We start from the raw sequence: 21,027 nt of genomic DNA, 5'->3' as shown, positions 1-21,027 counted from the left end.
GAACACAAGGGGTTCCCAGCATCGGAATTATTGCCACGAGCTGATCCCGAAAAGGTTTCCTCTCCGATGTCTTGGACGATGATACAGAAGCCAGACTCCCTTGACGTTCATTGTTCAAAAGAATTTGAAGGTTAGAATTGGCGGACGATGGCTCTTATCCCCGGATTCTCTTACCATCGCGGCCCTTGGCGCAATATAAGCTGCATCTAGCCATGTACGGCGGGAAATACCTCCTTTTGTCTCAATTTATCCTCCCTTGGCGTCTTCTTAGTTGGGACGACCAGCCGGGGAATCATTCCGTGCAAGATCCAGATCGGATAGAACCAACTGCAATTTGACATTCGTTCAAATAAGGCTAAATATAGGCTGGCAGTATATATGTCCACTGACGCTTTCTTGAAAAGGGCTGAATATCGTATGGCTTCGGCGTCACCCAAACATCTTTGTCATCACTTCAAGAGATCCTTATTTTGACATCGCCATGAGATATCAAATAACCACGATTCTTGTGACGCTCATGGGTCTTAACCTGACGCCGTTCGCTGCACCTGAACCTCTTCAACGTCCTTGCGGATTCAAAATCGCACCGTGTCCTTCTAACTGGACTTGTTCTCGTCTCGAACCTGAATGCACTCGCGGCGAAAACTGCGCCGGCGTATGTGTGCCTGCGGTTGCGCCGTCGTCCACAAGCACCGTTGAGCCGATACCGACATCATACCAGAGCTGTGGGGGCCGTCGAATCCAACCCTTGGAGTGCCCCGAAAATCACATTTGCATGGATGATCCATACCGTTCTGGATGCGGTATGGCTTGTGATGCACCTGGAATATGTGTTCCACCAGTCGCTTGTGGGAGCAAGACTGGTGGCTTATGCACGAATGGCCGACAATGTGTGGATGACCCTCGAGATGATTGCTATCCTGACAGGGGGGGCAAAGACTGTTCTGGGGTCTGTGTTTAGTTGTACATAACCTAGAACCTTGCGATTTCTTCTGTGTCGCTCACAGCTTCACTATTTGTGCCTCACTTGCTTGAGGCAATGCGCAACATGTAGTGGTAGCAAAAAGCCTACTATTTCGTAAATAGATGGCACTGGATTTGCTAAGATTACTCAACCATGAACTCAACAACCACTTCCAAGGTTGGTATGCTTTCAGTTTTATCAAACTATTCTCATAATCGTTCTCATCGTCATGACTTATTCTGGGCTTTCTCTTTCTCGACCATCTTCTTGTATTCAACCCAATCGTCACTTCTGGGGAAAGGTGTGCCGGGGACTGGATATCCCAGGAATTCACACACCGGCGCCCATCCTTCTTTAGCTTGCCACTCTAGAAACTTCCGGCCCTTGCCTAGTGCTCTCACAGTATCATTATGCTCGTGAAAGAAGGTTCGTCCGGTTGCCTCGAAATCAGTTCCCCAGCACTTCTCGGTGTATAGACGTGAGAGGGCGGCCATGGGTGACGGGTCATCGGCCGGCCGCTTGGACTGCATATGAATGAGCGTGGACTCCATAGACGCATACCAGGCGTCTTCGGATCGGGTGGTGAGAATGATCGGTGCTTCCGGATAAGCGGCAACCAGTTCTTCGGGGAAGATGGCCGCGGGATAATCAGATACGCCCTGCATGATGGTGAGAACAAGAACCTAGCCATCGCAGCTCCTTGAAGTCGGACTCTGGATACTTACCTCAAAACCCGCCAATATCTGCTCAAATTGATCCCTGTTCCATGACTCCTGCGCGGGGTCAAACTTGGCATTTATGGCCTCTATCCAGAGGGCCTGATGTTTGTTCTTGCCCACTTCGCGCATATGGTAGATAGGAGAGATGCCAAGCTGGATGAGAGCATCCGCGAGCGCTATTAGACTAGGTATTAGTTTCCGGATCGCTCAAATGAGATTATTATTTACATTGAGTGCCGGTTCGAGGCAGGCCAAGAATGAGGACTTTCATATTGATTTGTTTGTTCACTTTGTGTTATGAGATGTAAGAGACTAGGTTATTAACTTGATGAACAATTAGCTTTATATTTCCAGCATCGCTCAAGTGTCGTTCGTGGTGGAGGTAGATGAGTGGTTGATGCGGAAATAAGCGGTAGGTGTGATGTGTGGGATCCGTAGAATTCCTGTAGCAGCCCCCGAACATTTTCGTTACCAAACTACCTGCCAACTTGAGGCAAGATTAGAGCCAAATACAAGGCTATCTAAGCCGTTTCAAAGATATCGTCACTCAGGTGACTCTTAATGCGGGCTTCTAGGGCGATAGCCCAGGACTCTTTGAAGCATTGAAACCACGGGGAAAGTCGGCCGGGTTGCTGCTTTATGAAGCTGAGCTGCGCCTGGGCATCCACTGCTTGACTTCTATATTTGGCACAGCTGGATTTTGATACAGAATGAAAGCAGAAACGACTTCATGCGTGCACTGTATTTCTGGGCCGTTGTCGATGATTTAAGTGCTCAATTCTTTTGGACTCTGTAGACATAACCTCTAGATCAGCAGCTTGTAACTCGGCACGTCTTCATTGTAACATATCATTTCGCCATGGTTTCTTTGAGAGCCTATTGAAATGCCAAACGCCGTATAGTTACAGAGCCTGCAACCGTTGATCCCCAGAACCCATCTGAACTCGACAAAAGAGCAGGCAAACCACTAGCATACCAATGAATGCGGCTATCCCCCACTGCCCCATGATTCGGTCCTGGACTTCGAAGTCCGATGTGCCACCATCATTTGTCCGATATGTTGAGGAAGCCGACGGGCGCTTGAACAACTCAGTCCTCCAGGTGTTCACCTTTGATGTCAACATCAATGCCCTCCCATACAGAGGGAGCATCTTTCTGATGGAGATCCCTAGATGACAAGCATCACCGAAAGCCCTCCCCATTTTCAAAGAGGGGACTTCATTCAATAATCCCTCCCTTCTTTCACAACGGATCACCGCGTTTCAGTACATGCCCATCGGAAACAAACGAATTATTCTTCGGTATTTCGAACACTCCGTACAATTCATCAATTCAACCGAAGGAGGTCTTGTTCAACAAAGGAGTCAAGTGGCTAGACATCTGGGAGGCAGATGACTGTCCCAGTCTGCAAACTTTCGCAGCTGATTCCCTTATTATCGCGCAGGAGATCGTCCAAGCTCATGTTGTGGTCCTTCGCAATTGCCCAGCAGGTGTCGCCCTGGCGAATGACATAGGGAACGCTGGGGTCTTCGCAGAGCGGCGCCTCGGGCGTCTGGCCGGCCATGATGTGCATGAACCAGAAGACGCCGAGGAGAAAGAGGCCGAGGATGAGGAAGAAGTTGAGAAGAGGCATCAGCTCCTGTCGCCAGGAGCGCGGCTGCTCGGAGCGAGCTGGGCTCGTGTATGGATTGAGGAAGGGCTGGCTGTCGGGAGCCTCCTCGTCGTAAGGAGGTGGCGGCTGGTCCGTGAGGCTGCCGGCATCATAATCATCGTCGTTGTGAGAGGGCAGTTTTGGGGCTTCGGCGACTCTTGTTAGATGGCCGTATCGGGCACCAGGAGGCCCTTCCCACAGGCTGCCATCGGAGTCGCGGTAGGTGTAGGTCTGGGTGTCGGCGTCATATCCCACGCGGCGCATGCCCTCGGGCAATCGTTCGTCATCGGAGTCGTAGGACGAGTAGCGGGGCATGATGCGGTCGGTCTTCTGGTTCTCGTACTCGAATGTGTCTGTTTCTTGTCTCGAATGAGGAGCACGGCTCGCTATTCCAAGTGTTATCGTAGATTTGTGTTTTTGTTTTTGTCTTTTCCGGGTGTGTTTGTAATGTTGAAGAAGTCAAGATTGTCATCGTATTGTGACCTGACAGCTGGAGTACTCTAACAGCGAAGACGTCACGCCAGTCTAGTCCAGTCCAGTCCAATCCAGTGGCGGCGGGCCGTCGTAGGTTGGTCCACTGAGGGGGCGCGTGTTCTAACGGTTTCACAGTGGAGCTGCGCCACAGGGGTAAGACGTTACAGTTGCAGCCCCAGCCAACACTCACTTTGACTGATGATGAACCAGGCAGCAACGAGACTCCTGACTATAGAGTACGCCTAAATACGAATACCTCTTCTCATTATCAAACATGACTTGAAAACATGCAACACTTGGTAATGACAAGGTCGGCACGCGACAGTCGAGAAGCAAATGAGTTCTAATATCTATCGAGTGAAGTATGGAGCAACTGGGGCCAGGTTGGATCAATTAGATATATGAGGCTTATCTATATATGTTCTGGTAGGTAGCGAGAGAAAACATTCTGTCGAAAGGAAGCTGTTTGTGATGAGTTCCTTAATAGTCTTCGTAGCCAATCGCACGCTGAGCACGCACAAACTGGATGTCAGCAAACATGGCAAGTGAGGCGCTGGGCTTCCCGCTCACGGCAGGGTCCGTTCCGAGCAGGTTTCCTGGGAACCCAACATCAAATGGTCTCACGCTCTCCAAGTGTTCGATTTGTTCTTTCGTGAGCTTGAGCTTCAGCCCCTGGATGTTGTCGTGCAAGTGTTCGACCTTGCGTCCACCGACCAGTGGGAAGACATAAGGCGCCTTGCTCATGACATACGCGAGAGCAACAGCCGTGACCGACTCGATGCCATGCTCCGCCGCGACCTTGGCAAGCGCCTCGCCCATCTTGGTCTCATCTTCGTTCTGATTTGGACCAAAGTAACTTCGAAGACGCTCGCCCCCTTCCTTCTTCTCTCCCAGTGACTTCTTGCTCTGGAATTTGCCGCCTCCAAGGACATCCCAGGGAGCAATCGCCATGCCGAACTGACGTGCCATTGGGATAATGTCCCGTTCCATGTCGCGGATCAGAGCATTCCAACGGCCCTGGTAGATGCAAAAGGGAGTCTTTCCGTGTTGTCTCGCATAGGTGTTCGCAGCGCTGACGATCCAGGCTGGAGTGTCGGAGATACCAAGGTAGAGAACCTTGCCTTGCTGCGAGCAGATATGTCAATAAGAACAATTAGATGTCTTCAAACTATTATGGACTCACCTGCACGACATTATGCAGACTGTCCATGACCTCCTCAATGGACGTAGTGTAATCCCACCAGTGCACATATAGGATATCGACCCAGTCCGTTTGGAGTTTGACTAGAGAGTCGCGGAGGCTCATGTGGAGGCATCGTTTGTGATTTCCACCATGGTTGGGCACCTGGAACATGTATTGTAAACAATTAAGCCTAGAGCGATGATCCTGTGTCGGTTCAAGTAATACCTTTCCTTTGCCCACCTTGTACGACTGGTAGTCGGTGGTGAATTTGGTCGCGATTATCATACGATCGCGGTTTTGTCGAGCCGCCATCCACTCGCCGATCCAGATTTCTGCTTCCTCGTCCTGATAGTTGCAAGCAGTGTCGATGAAGTTACCATCGGCCTCGAAATAGGCATCAAGAAGCTTGAAGGCCTGCTCCTTGTCCATGCTGCCCATGAAGGAGGACCAGGCCTGGCCGAGCGACATCGCCCCAAGTATCAGCGGTGAGACTCGAAGACCACATGTTGGGGAGAGAATACGATAAGACGCAAGCTCGCCCTTCGATCCTTTCTCTTCGGCGAGCATCGTGGTTGCTTTCAGGTACAAGGGATTTTCAAGATCAGGGATCACAAGATTCTTGCCTTACTGCGGCAGGATGAACTGGAGGCACCGCAGCACGCTGGCCCTGACGCAGCAGTCCCTTTTATATCTATCTCTAACTATGCCATTTCTACAACTACTGACGGAGTTCGCATGCCTAGTACGGAGACACCCTTGGTATGTAAATGTGCTTACGGGGCTTGGACAGCCGGGCAAGCTTCAAGGTGTCCGCCATTCCCTCCGTTTGATGTGGCCGATCCGGCCTACACATGAGAACTGTAGTTGTAAAAGGACCCCGACAAAGTGGGCCTTCGGGTGGCTGCGTTCCTCTCGGCGGAAGTTGTACTTTTGACAGAAGAAAAGGGGCCTTCTTGACGAATCATGTCTTGTATAGTCGAGTCCCACTCTGGCGTTCAGAATATTGGGTTTACCGGAATTAAGACTTCGGGGTCTAGAAGGACCCCGGAACGGCATTAAACGGGGGAAGTATCATTGAAAGGATAATATTGTGTTTAAAATATCCACTTTACAGACCAAGACTAGGCTATCCTAAAAAAGACAACATCCCATGAAGTTTGACTGAACAATTTGGTTCTCAAATCTATACCGTGAACCTGACCTACTAGGTGATTGCTCGATGGCCGGGAGCCTAATAAATGTATGGAGCATCATGAGATAGAATCCGTGTTTTAAAACAGTGTAGACATGTTCAAAGCGCCCTCACAGAGCATGAAAAAAAAAAAGTATTTGTTTGGCCAGTCATGGTGTTCATCCAAGCTCATTCTCGACAAGGTCAGTGATTTTGGTCCAAAGAAATGGAATCTCTAAAGAAACCCTTCTTTCATCATTAAGTACACTTCTGCTTGAGCCAGGTACATCGCCCACACTGCTTGCGATTGCTTTCCTTCTTGAATTTGCAGACGGGAAATAGCTCAGTAGCTTTGCATTTCCCACCAGCCCTTTGATGCTCAAAAGCCTTCGCACAATGTCCACAAGGCTTAGTAGCTTGCAAGCCATTGTCTTGAATATCATGCGCAGCCTTTTTCTCGGACTGGGTGCTGTTTGTTTGTTTCTTTTTCAACACTCGTGTCGTCCGTGAGCTTTGCGAACCTGAACTGTTGTGCTCTAGTTCGCAGGAGGTGGCGACTGTTCCTGCAAGGCGGTTTGTGGAGTTTAGATAGCCGCCGTCCTGTCGACTTGGTTTCGGAAGTTGTCTACCCAACTTTGGCACCTCTGTATCTTCGTCAAGCTCCAAGGTCGAAGAAGATCGCCGGGGATTTAAGTGATTGGCATGGTCTCGATTCACGACCGAAGGTGGTGTAGGCCGTGGAGTGAGAGAACCAGAATTTCGCAACTTGATTCGGCGAATTGGTGTTTTGTGAGCTTGGTTGACATCATCAGGCCGGTTCCCCATAGAATGGCTGGAACATCCATGGCTTTGTTGTCGATTAGCCTGATCGAGTCTTTCATTTTGTCGCATACTCGTCTCTGTGTGTTGCAAGTTGCGTTTCGCTTTCAAAATGAGGCGAGAAATATCACCCCCTTCACTTCTGTAGGCTGCAAGATGTAGCAGATCCAGTCCGTAGTCGTTGTCCCTCACAAGCAGTTGTGCAATTTGCTCGGCGATTTTTGCTCGAGGACAGTCTAAGCACACATCTTTGCACTTTTCTTGTGCCAGAGAACAAGTGCTATGACGTTGTGCCTCTTCAATCCAGTATTTATTGCATTCCATGGCTAATATTGAGTCTTGTGGTTGCTCTGCGGTCTTGAAGCTTTTTGGCGAGTGCGAAGTTTGAGCTGGTTCCTTGTGATGGTTTTCTCTCAAATAAAGAAGGAATAGTAGGATGGGGCTCAGTGGGTTTTGAGGGCAGCAATGCCGTATCGGAGATACCTCGAAGTTAGTTGATATGATTCTAATTTCAACTTTCGGAGAAAGCCTGAACCCTAAGTAAACAAAAATAGCCTGACTAAGACGTAGGTATTTCTGAATGCCCACAGAAGCTTAATCAGATTAATGAGGAAGGATGGCATGTTCCACGTAATCAATTGGTTAAGCGTGAGAGTAAAGTCTGTAGCAGCACAAAGTACGCTGTGCATTTTGCTACCAACCTTCCATCTCGATGTTGAACTTACTGTTATTAGTTTTGCCCTTGCAATCAATTCATCTATTGCTCTTAGGTGCCACTACTAACAGAGGTCTCTTGTATGATTGTTGAATTCAACTAAGTGTGCGTATACTATTGTCGCGTAAATACATACAATAATGCTTGAGGTATGATGCTCGCGTGTTGAAGAGGATGTCATTAAGGAATAGCAATAGTAGCAATTGACATACAGGGACTCGGTTTAACTAGACACAAGCACCAGCAATCCTAGAATACCGAGGCATAAAGAGAGGTCAGTCCTCAATGAGGAGCCTGCATCAGTGAATGCTTGAGTGTTGGTGGGTTTACTTGTTGCAATTGTTCCATTCGTCGGACTTGGTATGGTCCCCGTCCCTGTAGACCCTGCTTTGTTGGTGAAATTGGACTTGTTCACGTCGTTTTGTACAGATCCTGTTGCCGCAGCTGCGAGAAGGCTGGAAACGCTCGTATATGCCGGACGTCTAGACATGTTGGCATCGAACAGGCAAGCTTCCCCCGTGCCTGGAAATGTCCCTGGAATCCAGCTATATTTATCTGTGAATTCCCACACTACAACACCAACACATTTTGCTATTGCCAAGCAAGCGCCAACAACACTAACATAATCCATTGCCTGTTGCTCAAGAGCTGTGGATGAAGCAGGTAGCGATCTATGTCTGACATCGAGCTCTGTGAATGCTACTTCGACCCCCAGAGCTGTAAATCTGTTCAAGACTGTCATGAGCGCAGACTGCGGCGGTGTCTGACCAACGACCATGTGGCCTTGGAATCCTACGCCGTCGATTCTCAACCCAGCGTTTTGGACAAGCTTCACGATTTTCACTGCGCTATCGGTTTTGTTGCTGTTGAATTCGAGACTGAAATCATTGTAGTAAAGTTTGGCAGCTGGGTCGGCTTGTGCTGCTGCTTTGAATGAAATCGGAATGAAATCTGTGCCCATAGTCTCAAAGAAGACACTATTCCGAAAAGTGCCGTTATCTTCTAACGCCTCGTTGACAACATCCCAGCTGTAGCATTGGCCTGCGAAATGACCAACAACGTTCGCTATGTGCGATTGTATCGCGGCTGTGAGAGTCGCACGCGTCCACTTCCCTTGTTCAACTGTCCAACATTTTTAATACTTGCGAGCGCTTATTTTCTTGGGGGACCTACCAAAACTAGGAAGCTGTGAAAACCACGTCAAGGTATGGCACCGAAACATTTGGCTATTTGATTTGGCGAGAGTCGAGATCCGGGACGGATTTGTAAGTTGAAATATGCCTTGAGTCGGCTCTGTAGGCTGCCATTTCTGACTGTTTTCCGGCACCAAGAGTCCAAACTCGCTCTGATTATTTACTATTGCCATATATGCGGTATCATTGAAAAGGTTCGTGTCTGTTGCCGTTCCAAAGAACAGCTTGCCCGCTTTGACGGCCAAAGAGTGTAACCCTTCAGCAGACGCATGTGAGGGAACGCTGGCCAGCAGCCCAACGAGCACGAGTAAGTTGCTTCGCACCATTCTGGCAAGTATTTCCAGCGCCAGTAATGACGCGCTATTGTGCTCTTGCGTTATCTTGATCTAATAAGCGGAATCGATTGCTCAGCATCACTTTCAATACTATGACACGCCAACGACATACCAGACTGGGGTGATTGGTGGTTTTAATGGATTGGAATGCATAATTACTAGCATACCATTTCCTATAATTGGCGAATTTGCCGGCGAAGCCCTGAATCCGAGCGAGAATCCCTCACTGTTTCAGAAGCTTAACTTAGGTGCGGCTCTAGCGATCTAAAAACATTCCGACGAGCCATTCTTCAGACAAATCATCCAATTGGTGCTAGTGTTTGCGGCAAGTTGATGCTTGACAGATTACGGGGTAAAGTCTAACACGCGACGAGTATTCTTGTCTTCAGACGTTGTGATTCGCTAGATTGGGCTACAGTATGTCGGGTGTGATGATCAAACATCGGAATGTTAAGACAACATTATGCCCTTTCATCTGGTTGATAGACCACCACGTACCCTTGTGCGTTTCGGATATCCAGCCGAAATACGGGGATATTTTAGTGCGCAGAAAAAGTCGAGAAGCATTCTGTTTCAGGTGCAATGATGTTGAAAAGATGGCTCCTTTGGTTTTGCTAGTATAGATTCACACTTCAAATCCAGCGATGAGGACAAAAGTTTCACAGGTCTATCATTAATCTGACCAATGTGACCCTGTCTTGTTGCTATTCGCAAGTCAACTAAGCCATGACCGACATCGTAAGACAATGAACGAGAAATCTGGCGTTACTCACCCAAAACTTGGACCTCCGAGTTTTCTGGATATGTACCAGCATAACCTAGACAGTTTGCAATTGCAACAAGCAACTAAGGACAATACTGGTTGTGCTGGGCAAGTAGATATGAATATTAGGTGCTTCCTGTCGGCACCCGGCTCCGCCACTTTTTACAACCGCCTGTCAGCCACCTGGCCCCGGAACCAGGAGGTTCGAAATAACTGACACACCTACTAACAAGTTTTGGTGTGTCTACCACATATAAATGTTGGTGAATGTGTCAGTTATTTCGAGCCCCTATTTTGCCAGGTCGTGACACCACCCAGGTCATCCAAAGTGACTAGGTGAGCGTTGACTGAGCCTGAACCTGAAGATTTATTCAGATGTCTTGCCATCCGCTACTTATCTAGGCTCGTTATTACCTTTCGCCAACTGATGCCCTTATAGAATTATGTGAACGGTCATCACGGTCGCAACTGAGAGATCCAATAAAATGATCGACGGAATCAGCAGAGATGATGCATCCCAGCTACAGAAGGGGCTGGTCATGCCAGAAGTGCCAGGCGTCAAGCCACAATCTCAAGGTTGCCTGGGTCAACCTGAGTCCAAAGATCCAAGGCGATCGGATTGGGCCGCTAATTGGACGAGAGAGCCTCATCCAAGTGAGGGTCACCCTTGACCAGAAAGTCCATGCATGGAGGAATGACAGACCAATCATTGCACGCCCTGTTCCAGAAGTGCCACGACACGTGTCTACGAAGCATCTGCTGGCACCGGAGGTTCTTATGTGCAGCCTTCTTCATAAGGCCTGAGCCTTGCAGCCAATTCTCTCACAACCGCATTAGGCTCAACTATGCACCTTCTTGTTTGCACATCCTACAATGGCTCATGATTGGAAACTCTTTGAGCAGGACGTTATACGGCTCTACGTTGACGGAAACCAGACGGAAAGTAAAACTCGAGAGTACTTACAAGAGACGTATGGCCTCCGTGTCACGTAAGTCTCACTCATTATACTTCGAAGCCGTCTTTCTCGCTTCCGACGACTGAATTAAACTCAGATCAAAACAATTCAAGAGCAAGTTTGGTGGATTGAAAAACCTACGAGTAGATGAATGGAAGGCGGTTATTAAGGTACTTCGTCTTCGGCAAGCACAAGGGAAGGCTTCCGATGTCTACCTCTGCGGCCGAAAGCTGGACCCAGAGCGTATTGCACGAGAGATCCGCCGGCATTCAAAAGACTCGACAGACATTGGGGGGTTTGACCTTTCGAAAATAGGTATCTCATCGTTAATGAATGATCGCATGATTGACATTTGCAATTTGCTGACTATGTTCCAGACCTTGGGATCGACTCTCATGGACAACACAGAGTAGAAATCCGAACATCGGATGGGCTGAGTATCAATGAGCCTTTATCGAGGAGTCTCAATGTGTCCCACGACAGGAGGGACAACGGGCAAGTCTCTGCAGTACAGGATGCAGGCCTTGTACCAAGTCGAGCAGCGATTGAGGTCCCGTTGATCGAGCCGCTTGAAACTTTGGACTTAATGGACCTTGACGTCAACGCCGCCCCGCAAGCACACGAGCCAGACACCTTGCTCAATTTTTTCGACGGTCCGTTTCTGGACTGTGAATTCTCAGGGATAAACGGCTACCAAAGCCCGTCGGTCTTCCTCCGAGAAGATGGAGTTGTAAATGACTTACAGTACATGGCTTCACCATTAAGTCTGCAGGGTTTACCGTATCGAACGAAGGCCATCCATCCTCAAGACATTAATACAAGACATCCTCTTTCGCAGGCAATGGATAGATCTTTCCTGACAGTCGACCTCTCTACGACATATTTCGGGGGTAATGCAGGTATGTTTTCCAAGATGTTTTGCACGATCATCGCTTACAATAATGGCAGCTGTCGCTTCACTTATATTTGACACAGTACGCCCCTATAATTTTGTTAGCGAAAACCCTCTTCATCCTGCATCATGCCTCAACGGTAGGCCTAAACTTCGATGGGAGGCGAAAGGTTGTGTGATATCTCAATTAATGTGTGCGGACCCGCGGTTGGATACTCTCCGTGATATTGCCGACGTTGTTGAGTGCATGTTCGGGATTGCATCACGTGGCGCAATTCCGTCAAATGCTGCAGGAGCCCTTGCTCATCATAGTCCGCAGTCTTATCGTCAAATATTCGCAGTCGTGGCATACTTGGCTTCGAATAACCTCCTTTTGCAAGATCAACTACGACATTTTCTCGACTTTCTCCTGAAAAGTGGCCCGGATTGTGTCAAAGAGTTTCTTGACTTTTTAAAGATCAAGTCAGCCAATGTGTATTCGTTAGCAGTCGCAATATTGCAGAACAGTGTGCACTACATCTGTAAGAGTCGACGTTTTTATTCAGCTGATATATCGACGGAATTCCTTGATTCCTTACTCTCTACGAATCGTAGTGCAGTGTCAGGTCCCTTAGGGGGAAGGTTGCTTCACGAAGCGATTAGAAACGACGCGATCGACATCGTAGAGTTGCTGGTGACACGGGGTGCTGACCCTAATAGCTTCGAACAGCAAGAGGGGACGACCAAGTTCATAACAGCTTTACACCGTGCCGTTTTACGATCCCATGAACCTATCGTCCAGTGCCTTGTCAGTGCTGGCGCTGACATCAATACGCGGGTCAAGGTCGGACCGACAGAAGCTGAAGGCAACGCTATTACACTGGCCATCGAAAGTGTTGATGCAGGGATGCTGCGATGCTTACTAGAGCTTGGTGCTGAGATTGACGTCGACTTTCGCGTGGGCGATTACGGTATTCTGGAATTCGCAATGAGGACGTCAGCACATTTTTATGAGATCCTTTGCGGAAAACTAGCACCTGAAAACGTACCGGAGATCTTGCAACTGATTCAAGCGGCGGAAAAGGGAAACCGCATGCTATCACAAGTCCTCGGCGAGCGGAATCTTGTCCAACAAGAAATACTTGAGCGTGCCCTGTGTCAGGCCGTAAAGGTGGGCAACGTAGGGGCTGTCAGGACGCTGTTGTGGCGTGGCGTGGACCCCAACGCACCCTGCTGTCGCCTCAAGGAAAATGTTGTCGATGGAGATGACGATTGTCCTGAAGATGCGCGGCCACTCGTCAGTGTATTCATTCACCACTTGAAAGATGGGGATGTAGCCGAAGACATTGCCTATCTCTTGATCAAAGCTGGCGCCGAGGTGAATGATAGCATTCTGCATCGGATTCGCCAAAAATTCGCCGAATCAGGTGGTGATATCCTGGTCCGTACGTACACGCTTGAACCTCTCCTGGGCACTGGAAATGCTCTGGCCTTGCTTGGACCTACAGTATTAGCGGGGGATGCTGAACATGGATTGATTTACGAATGCGGAAATCTTCTCGACAGGGGCGTACCGATCAACGAATACGGAGTGGGACACCGAAGCGCTTTACAAGCAGCAGCGGGCAAGGGCCATCTCGCACTGGTGCAATTTCTGCTTGACCGAGGGGCGAATGTCAATCTTCCCGCGAGGGATGATGATGGGCTCACAGCGCTACAGGCTGCAGTCTTAGGAGGTCGCACAGAAGTCGTCGACACTCTGCTCGAAGCCGGAGCCGATGTCAGAGCGGCTCCAGCCAAGGAGTATGGCGTTACGGTACTGGAGGCTGCAGCCAGGGCTTGCGAGAGCCACGACCACCCCGACGCCGAATTGGAAGCCACGTTCCGGAAATTACTGGCACTGGGAGCCCCCGTCAATCGCCTGGATAGCCCCACCGGCACTGTCCTGCATCCTCTACTAGGCCAGAGATGGACTGACCTGCTGAAGCTCGCATTGCAGGCAGGCGCTCGACTGGAAGATCGAGACCCATCCAAACACATGGACACACCGCTCCAAGCCGCAGCACGCATCAGCAATACAGGAGCGATCCAACTTCTGCTCAACCACGGCGCTGATATTAACGCACTACCCGGTGATTGTTTCGGCCGCACTGCGCTTCAAGCGGCGACATCCACTCACAACCCCAGCCCTGTAACCGTCCAGTTTCTTCTGGAACATGGAGCAAATGTAAATGCAGAACCTGCTCAATTCGGTGGGGTCACCGCTTTGCAAGGCGCTGCCATCACGGGCAACTTGCACATTGTCGCAATGCTTCTGGAGCGCGGAGCAGATGTTCACGCCGCGGCAGCCCAAGCGGCAGGCCGCACCGCACTCGAAGGTGCAGCTGAACATGGGAGGCTGGGGGTTGTGCGGATGCTTCTAAGATCTGGCGCCAGGCCAGCAGACCCGCTCGTAGGTTTTGCAAAGGAGATTCAACTCGCCGAGAAAAATTGTCATCTCGCTATCGCAGACTTTCTCCGAGAATATTGGGATTCTTGTTGTGCGATGTTCTTTGAAGGATCATCTATGCTTCATCACCAGCCACCGGTACTAGTGGGTGAGCTGTTTCCCAATTCTGGGTTCTGATTGTCACGCATAGTGCTCTTGCAGACACTAGGCATGATACTGAGCTGTAACTGCTTTGTTAACTTGAGGCACGTCGACTGGACGATTATCTTTGTGAAGCTGAAGTTGTCGACGTTGAGCAAGTCTAAGGCGAACAATGTGTTGTTCTTAATCCACTTCTATGATCATATCCTGCCGAATTTAACTCAAAGCAAAGAGCTTGAGTATAGGATGACTTGATAGGGGGATAATGCTTCAGACGTAACGCCCGAGGGGCTGCCCGATTTCTGGCCGTGACACTAGGTAAGTTGCCTACTGCATTCAACTTGCCTCACTTTCTGTAATTGATCTAAGATTATATGATAGGTTTTGTTATTTTAGAGATCCTATGTCTATCCGACGGAAATAAAAGGCATCCAGGCAGATAGGTACATAAAACAGTACTCAAGCAGCTAGTACTCGAGACGAAAGTAAAAGAATTCCAAATAGAGGATAATTGAGTTGAGTTAGGAGACACTCGAAGGGTTCCGTTTTTGGCTTTTACGATAAGTCTACAGGGGTAACAGAACATGAATTCCAGACAGCCACACACCACACAAGTCAGAGGTGCAGCACTGGCCCAATCACGAAGAAGGAGGTGCTTCGCAATCAGACTCGTCTTTCATATTAAGCTGTTCTTCTTGATAGGCTTGCATGGTATCTGGTGCTCGTCTTGGGTAGAAACCTCAAATCAACAGACTTCTAAAAGATGGCTCAACTGAAATAAGTGCTGGCAGAGGGTTTTAAGAGGAGTGTTACCAAAAGTTAACTGACTTATCAAAACTAATCAAGATCTTTCCGATAGTTGCCTTTCATAATTTGATGTTCTATATGCGTTGCGATAAATAACACGCCCTTGGCGGAGAACTCACCCCTATTTATCCACTCAAGCCTTTGCTGGCAAAATACCCTGAGGGTAGTGGAAAACATCCTGTGGATCCACCGCAGCCTTGATTCTCTGCAACCTGCTCAAATGAGTTCCCCAATATACATTTTGTGCTGTAGTCTGGTCAAGGTTCGGGTCTGGGTAGTTGATGTATTGCCCCCAGCTACCAGTTTTCATTGTACTTGTCAAATTGGAGACAAAGTCTTGGACGAAAGGAAACCCAGTCGTTGGAAATGTGCCCTTGTCCACCCGGTCGTACCAGTTGATCATGTATAGATAGTCTCTGTGGGCGTATGCCGTCGCGTCAACTGACACGTTTGCAATGGCAGAAGTCTTGCCTCCATGGAAATCGAACTGTGCATACCAGTCCCGGGTGTTGGTCTTGCCGAGGGAGAACCAGTAGCTGACAAATCCTTGAATCTGCTCATCCGAGAGTGCTTGAGTATATAAGCTTGAGGAGTAGAAGGTCTCGTGCTGCCTAGGATATTAGTCTCATATCAATGGAAAGCAAGAGAGGTCTACCCACCATATCATAGGGATGTGTTTGGTTTAGAGAGATACCGTTTCCGAAATGACTCAGTTGGTCGGTCCAGCTCCCAGTCTGTGTGAGGGCCAAAGCCGAGCCAGTCTTATTGAGAAGCGATTGTAGGGCGGTCTGAAGGCCAGCTTTGTCTCCATAATACATCCCTTCCAAATTAGTGAACGATCGTTGCACGAAGAGACGCATGTTGAGCTCGTTGGGCATATCGTTCTCGACGTATTGCTGAATGGCCTTCAGTCCTGCTGCCGCTTTGTCCTGAGTCGCCCATCTAATGGGGGCGGCAAAAAAGGTCACTTGATCCGGGACCTGGAAAGTTTTGAATTTGAAGGAGGCCACAACTCCCATTGACGATCCAGCACCACGTATTGCCCAGAATAGCTCGGGATTCTCCGTCTCTGAGCAAGTTACGACCGTGGAGTTTGCTAGCACAACTGTTGCTTCAACCATCCAGTCCAAAGCCAGACCCTTGGTATGTGAGCTCACACCATATCCACCGTGAAGCGAATGTCCTCCGACTCCGACGCTGGGAGTAAAGATTAGCTCATTCTCCTTCTTATATTATGATTGTAGTCTATCATTACATACCCTGGACAAGTCCCATGGCTGAATGCTCTCTTCCCCTGAGCGTACAATTCTGCAGCAACATGGCCGAGTCTGGAACCGCCTTCTATTGTGGCAATCCCAGTTATGTTATTTAATACCACCTTGCTCATCCGGTCCATCTCGATTGTGAGGTGGCCGTCCTCGCCTCCCAGTCCGAACGAGGCGTAACTATGTCCACCACATTTTGGATTGGTCTTCACGCCAGCTCTAACAGCACAAGCAACTGCATCCTGAATGTGTTTGGTGGTTGTCGGCACAGCAATGGCGATCGGTTTGAATTGAAGGCGAAGGTTATAAGGGGCGACATCCTGTTTCCAGTCATCTGACCCTTGAGTATCGGTGGGTACACCCGCGTCTGTCAAGCAGTCGTCAAGCGCAGCGCGTTTATCGACTGCCAAACCAGTGGCAGTTATGGCCAAAGCTATTAAAGTAGCGAATATGGTGTGCATTGCGGCGTGATGCAGGTTGGAGAGAAATCTCACGACTTAAAAGCAAGGACTGCTCACCGTCTCGTGGACCTTAACGCGGGGAATCCGGGGGACGGCTCGCAATGATATGTTTGATTTGATCTTGTAAAAATCTAAAGCTCTGTCAAACAGCTTTAGCTGCCGAGGTCATAAGAGAGTACACTGAAGGAGTGGTCCCATAGCTACGTGCACATGATGAGCGATCGTGCGATTCTTAAACCATCCGCACGAGGGGTTAGCGTTCAACAGATGACTATGGTCTTACTTGCAAACAATGTCTATCCCTTAAATTATCTTCTTGGCAAAACGGACCTCCCTAGGGAACGTCGGAAGGGCCCGAGAAGGCGAGGGCGCACAGCAGATGCAGAAGTCCGTGGGTATCGCTGCTTGGCGTATATCCGCTCCCGGGCTTTCCCAGCCTTATTCCGTCTCACCAGCCGCGATATATCACCATAAGCGGAAAGGAGGAGCCATTTATGCTTAATAGTGAGGAACCGTGCTGTCGATCGTGCCATGAGCTTACCTGAGGGCGGGTCGTTCTAGTATAGGCTGTATCCAGACATATACCTCCCAGCGCCTTGATATGAACTCGTATAGCTGATTGGTTCAGTCAACTCTACAAGCAGAGGGAAGAAGTATTGTATTAGAGCCCATCCTCATCTTCGGGCCTTAAAAAACTACGCGTCTGGTAAGACATAACAGCTTCAAAGCTTCGTCCAGATGCCTGCGATTTAGGAGCTGTGCTAATTTAAATGGAAGTTTATGAGTACGTGTATGTACGTAGATCTCGAAGAGCGTAGCTGAAAACATGTGTTAATTATCATTACCAAATATCCCATCACAACTCTACTGAGCACAAAGCATGTTGATAACGAAAATGGGCAATTTGGTGACAATATGATATCTATTTCAAGAGACCGTCACTTTGTCGCAAGGACCTGTGAAGTCTTCATGCTGTAGAATGTTTCACATCTTTCTCTCTATCACCGGCTGGTCTCCGTATTTTCGATGTGAAACGACTTTTTGGCCAGGGTTAAAAAGACTAATCTATGAACTTGGAGCATTTTCTTGGGATAGTAATTGTGGAGAGACTCAATCAGGTTGGCGGGATAAAAGGGCGTTTTGCATTTAGCCACAGAACTGACCTGCAGGACCACTCAGCATGGCGGAGAGCCTTCCGCGGCATTGCCTGTTTAGGTATCGGATACTCTCACGGCAAAGTAACTTGCCTCAAGGACATCTACACCACGGCGGCTGCGTACAGGCGCCGGGAAATATCTCATTTGTATACCTGTTCAAGAGGTACTGTTACCTGTCATGAGATGCTATATGTAGCCAAGACCTGTGTTCTTCGATGGGCTTGATAAGGTGTACTACTTCCCTGTTCAGCTTTTTGTGGCTGAGTAAATCGGACACCGCCAAGATTACACCGTGAGTTATTGAAGATGAAGTTGGTTCGACCAAGCCTTTCGGCCTTGCTGTGGCTGTTACCAGGGGTATTCAGCTCGACGCTGATTGCGTCTCATTATAGCGGGACTCTATACACCTTGACCTTGACGACCACTGGCACTACGGGCACATTGGCAATCAAGTCGCAACTCAGGGCTGGCGGAAACATGCCGAGCTGGTTGACTCTTGATTCGGCAACGGGAAATTTATACGTTACTGATGAGACATCCTATGGAAGCCCAGTGTTGACCTCGTTATCAGTGGCAGCAGATGGGTCTCTCAAGGTGACCGGCACAGCAAGGACGCCGGGAGGTGAGATCCACAGTACGCTATACGGAGGTAGTGATGGACGAGGCTTCATTGCAGCTGCTGAATAGTAAGATGGATAGCCTACAGCCGACGAGCAACATGAACTGACTATGATAGTGATCCGTCCACCATCATTACCTATAAGCTTCCGTTGAGTTCTAGTTCGCAGACTCTTCAGAAGATGACCTTCACAATGTCAGGAAGAGGAACTGTTCCTTCCAGGCAAGACAAGCCGCATCCACACTCTACTTTCACCGACCCTACCGGCAAGTATCTGTTGAGCGCTGATCTCGGTGCGGATCTAGTTCGCATCTTCAGCATTGATGCAAGCACTGGAAACCTCAAGCAGTGCACCAACGCGCAGGCTGGAGCTGGAGATGGACCTCGCCACGGGGCTTGGTACACATTGCCGTCAGGAGGAAGTATGCTTTATCTTGTCAATGAGCTGGCCAACTCTGTTACTGCGTGGCAGGTCACCTATCCTGCAGACGGCTGTCTTACGCTCAAGAAGACACAATCTCTGTCAACCTATCCGGCTGGGAAATCTGCCCCTGCTGGTTCCAAAGCTGCTGAGGTTCACGTTTCCGGCAACTTCCTGTATGCTGCGAACCGGAACGACCAGTCCTTTGGCTCTCAGAAGGACTCGATGGCGACTTATTCGATTGATCCATCAACTGGTGCCATCGCTTTTGTTGAAGCGACTAATGCATACTCCTGGTTCCCCCGGACCTTTGCTATCAATAAGGCGGGTGACATGGTTGCCATCGGTGGTCAAACCTCGTCTAATGTTGCCATTGTGGCCAGGAATACAACATCTGGTCGGCTAGGTAGCCTGATTGCGAGCCTCTCGATCGCAACTCCCGGCACTGTCAATAATGAGGACGGCTTGAGTGCCGTTGTTTGGGATGAGTAGGTCTGGAGACAAGCCAAAAGTATCAGCTTAGTGGAAGAGTTGGCAAGACACCAGACATTCGTGCTGCATAAGAGTGAGACTACATGTATATAGATGCTTCAAAAATGCAATCAACAGATTACTATAAACAAAGTCAATGGTTTCAACTTGCACAGATAGATATTATCAAGGGTTGTAGACGAGTGGAAGACTTCGAATATGCAGATTTGCTCAATCGACAACCCCCTCCGAGAAGGATATTCGAAGGATGACGACCGGAGTTGTAAACACGATTCAGAGGCTGCTTTCATATCTGAGGAATGTTTGGAAACCAACTCTCACCAGTTGAATCACCCAAGCTATGCCAAGAAGCAGAAATAGGGGCTATTGGGTTGGCATTGCAAAGCCGGCCATGCCAAGAGGCACGAGTTGCGCCCTTGTGCTCCCTTCACCTTTACAAAAGCCAGTCTCTGAATAACGTTATACTTCAATAAAACATTATTCCAAGTGTGTAATTCAGTTCTGTGCACTTGAAGTCTAGGCTGTCATAGTGAGATTCTCGGTGACTGTTCACCCTGGTGTCTAGGATTGCGGGTGTGAAGAGGGAGTTGCCATAAAATTGGAGAGCCCCGAGCCTGCCGGAGAGGCCGGGCAGGTGCGGGTCGTTGCCACCTGTCAGGGAGCAGCAAATTGGAGTCGCGTAAGACGAAATGCATTGCGGCGTACCTAGGTAGGCTTGTTAGCGTGCGGCATGTACTATGCAGTAGGGAGAGAGAGGTAGACTGGGAGCCGTAGGTACATGTAGGTAGATCCACGATTATCTGGCTCCTGCAACACCAAACACTTAATTACCTTCCCTTTTCTCCGTGCAATCCGACAGTGAAGAACACCACCAAAACGACGACGGCATCAACGACTCCAGATAACCCCAGAGTGCCTCATCTCATCCCTCGATAGCGCTTAAGGAGACGTCTTGTCGGCGGCTTATCGCCCAGCGACCCTCAATCGTACGACTGCTTCGGACGCTTCGCCCTATCGCAACGCGTTTCCCACCACCGTGGCAGACTGGCAACGGGGCCATTGCGACGCTTCCCCGCAGACCTCTGACACGCTCGCCATTCCTCCATCTCGATAGGGGCCGACGTTGCCCACTCGAAACAGCCGCCATGGCTTCACTCAGATTGCCTGCTGGCCTCTCCAGCAGCTCTCAGTCCTCGAGACTGCGCGGCCTCCCTTCCGCTGCACTCTCAACATCCACAGCGTCGCTCTTGCTCGCTGTGCTATTCGTTCCCATGGCTTCCGCACACGACCATGCGACTGAAAACATACCGGAAGGGGAGGCTATTTCCGTAGACCCCATAGTACGTTGATGATTGCTGTTTCTGCCGCTGATCGACTTCGGCGGGAAGAATGGGTGTCTTT

General features: G+C 49.3%; 5 protein-coding genes across 5 annotated transcripts; 2 read left to right on the top strand and 3 right to left on the bottom strand.

Moving 5' to 3' along the window:
- Positions 1–1,191: 1,191 nt before the first annotated feature.
- Positions 1,192–1,954, bottom strand: UCRPA7_5760 (putative nad dependent epimerase protein; the record flags this gene model as incomplete). Its single annotated transcript, XM_007918304.1, has 3 exons — positions 1,192–1,623; positions 1,690–1,859; positions 1,912–1,954. 3 exons carry the CDS (start codon positions 1,952–1,954, stop codon positions 1,192–1,194), a joined length of 645 nt encoding a protein of 214 aa, XP_007916495.1.
- Positions 1,955–3,055: 1,101 nt separating this feature from the next.
- Positions 3,056–5,558, bottom strand: UCRPA7_5759 (putative aryl-alcohol dehydrogenase protein; the record flags this gene model as incomplete). Its single annotated transcript, XM_007918303.1, has 4 exons — positions 3,056–3,720; positions 4,315–4,933; positions 4,992–5,153; positions 5,217–5,558. The coding sequence occupies 4 exons, from the start codon at positions 5,556–5,558 to the stop codon at positions 3,056–3,058; spliced, it is 1,788 nt and encodes a 595-aa protein (XP_007916494.1).
- A 5,302-nt stretch (positions 5,559–10,860) lies between these two features.
- Positions 10,861–11,356, top strand: UCRPA7_5758 (hypothetical protein; the record flags this gene model as incomplete). Its single annotated transcript, XM_007918302.1, has 3 exons — positions 10,861–10,976; positions 11,041–11,113; positions 11,321–11,356. 3 exons carry the CDS (start codon positions 10,861–10,863, stop codon positions 11,354–11,356), a joined length of 225 nt encoding a protein of 74 aa, XP_007916493.1.
- Positions 11,357–15,344: 3,988 nt separating this feature from the next.
- UCRPA7_5757 (putative glucooligosaccharide oxidase protein) lies at positions 15,345–16,937 on the bottom strand (the record flags this gene model as incomplete). The annotated part of the gene is made up of 4 exons (XM_007918301.1): positions 15,345–15,507; positions 15,604–15,818; positions 15,871–16,408; positions 16,471–16,937. The coding sequence occupies 4 exons, from the start codon at positions 16,935–16,937 to the stop codon at positions 15,345–15,347; spliced, it is 1,383 nt and encodes a 460-aa protein (XP_007916492.1).
- A 1,969-nt stretch (positions 16,938–18,906) lies between these two features.
- UCRPA7_5756 (hypothetical protein) lies at positions 18,907–19,626 on the top strand (the record flags this gene model as incomplete). The annotated part of the gene is made up of 1 exon (XM_007918300.1): positions 18,907–19,626. The coding sequence occupies one exon, from the start codon at positions 18,907–18,909 to the stop codon at positions 19,624–19,626; it is 720 nt and encodes a 239-aa protein (XP_007916491.1).
- Between the last annotated feature and the right edge of the window lie 1,401 nt (positions 19,627–21,027).

This window comes from Phaeoacremonium minimum, assembly GCF_000392275.1.
Source record: "Phaeoacremonium minimum UCRPA7 unplaced genomic scaffold PA7_03_scaffold_433, whole genome shotgun sequence".
In the NCBI taxonomy this organism is placed as follows: domain Eukaryota; kingdom Fungi; phylum Ascomycota; class Sordariomycetes; order Togniniales; family Togniniaceae; genus Phaeoacremonium; species Phaeoacremonium minimum.
Note: the sequence above shows the minus strand (reverse complement) of the source record. Positions and strands in the feature narration are given on the sequence as shown.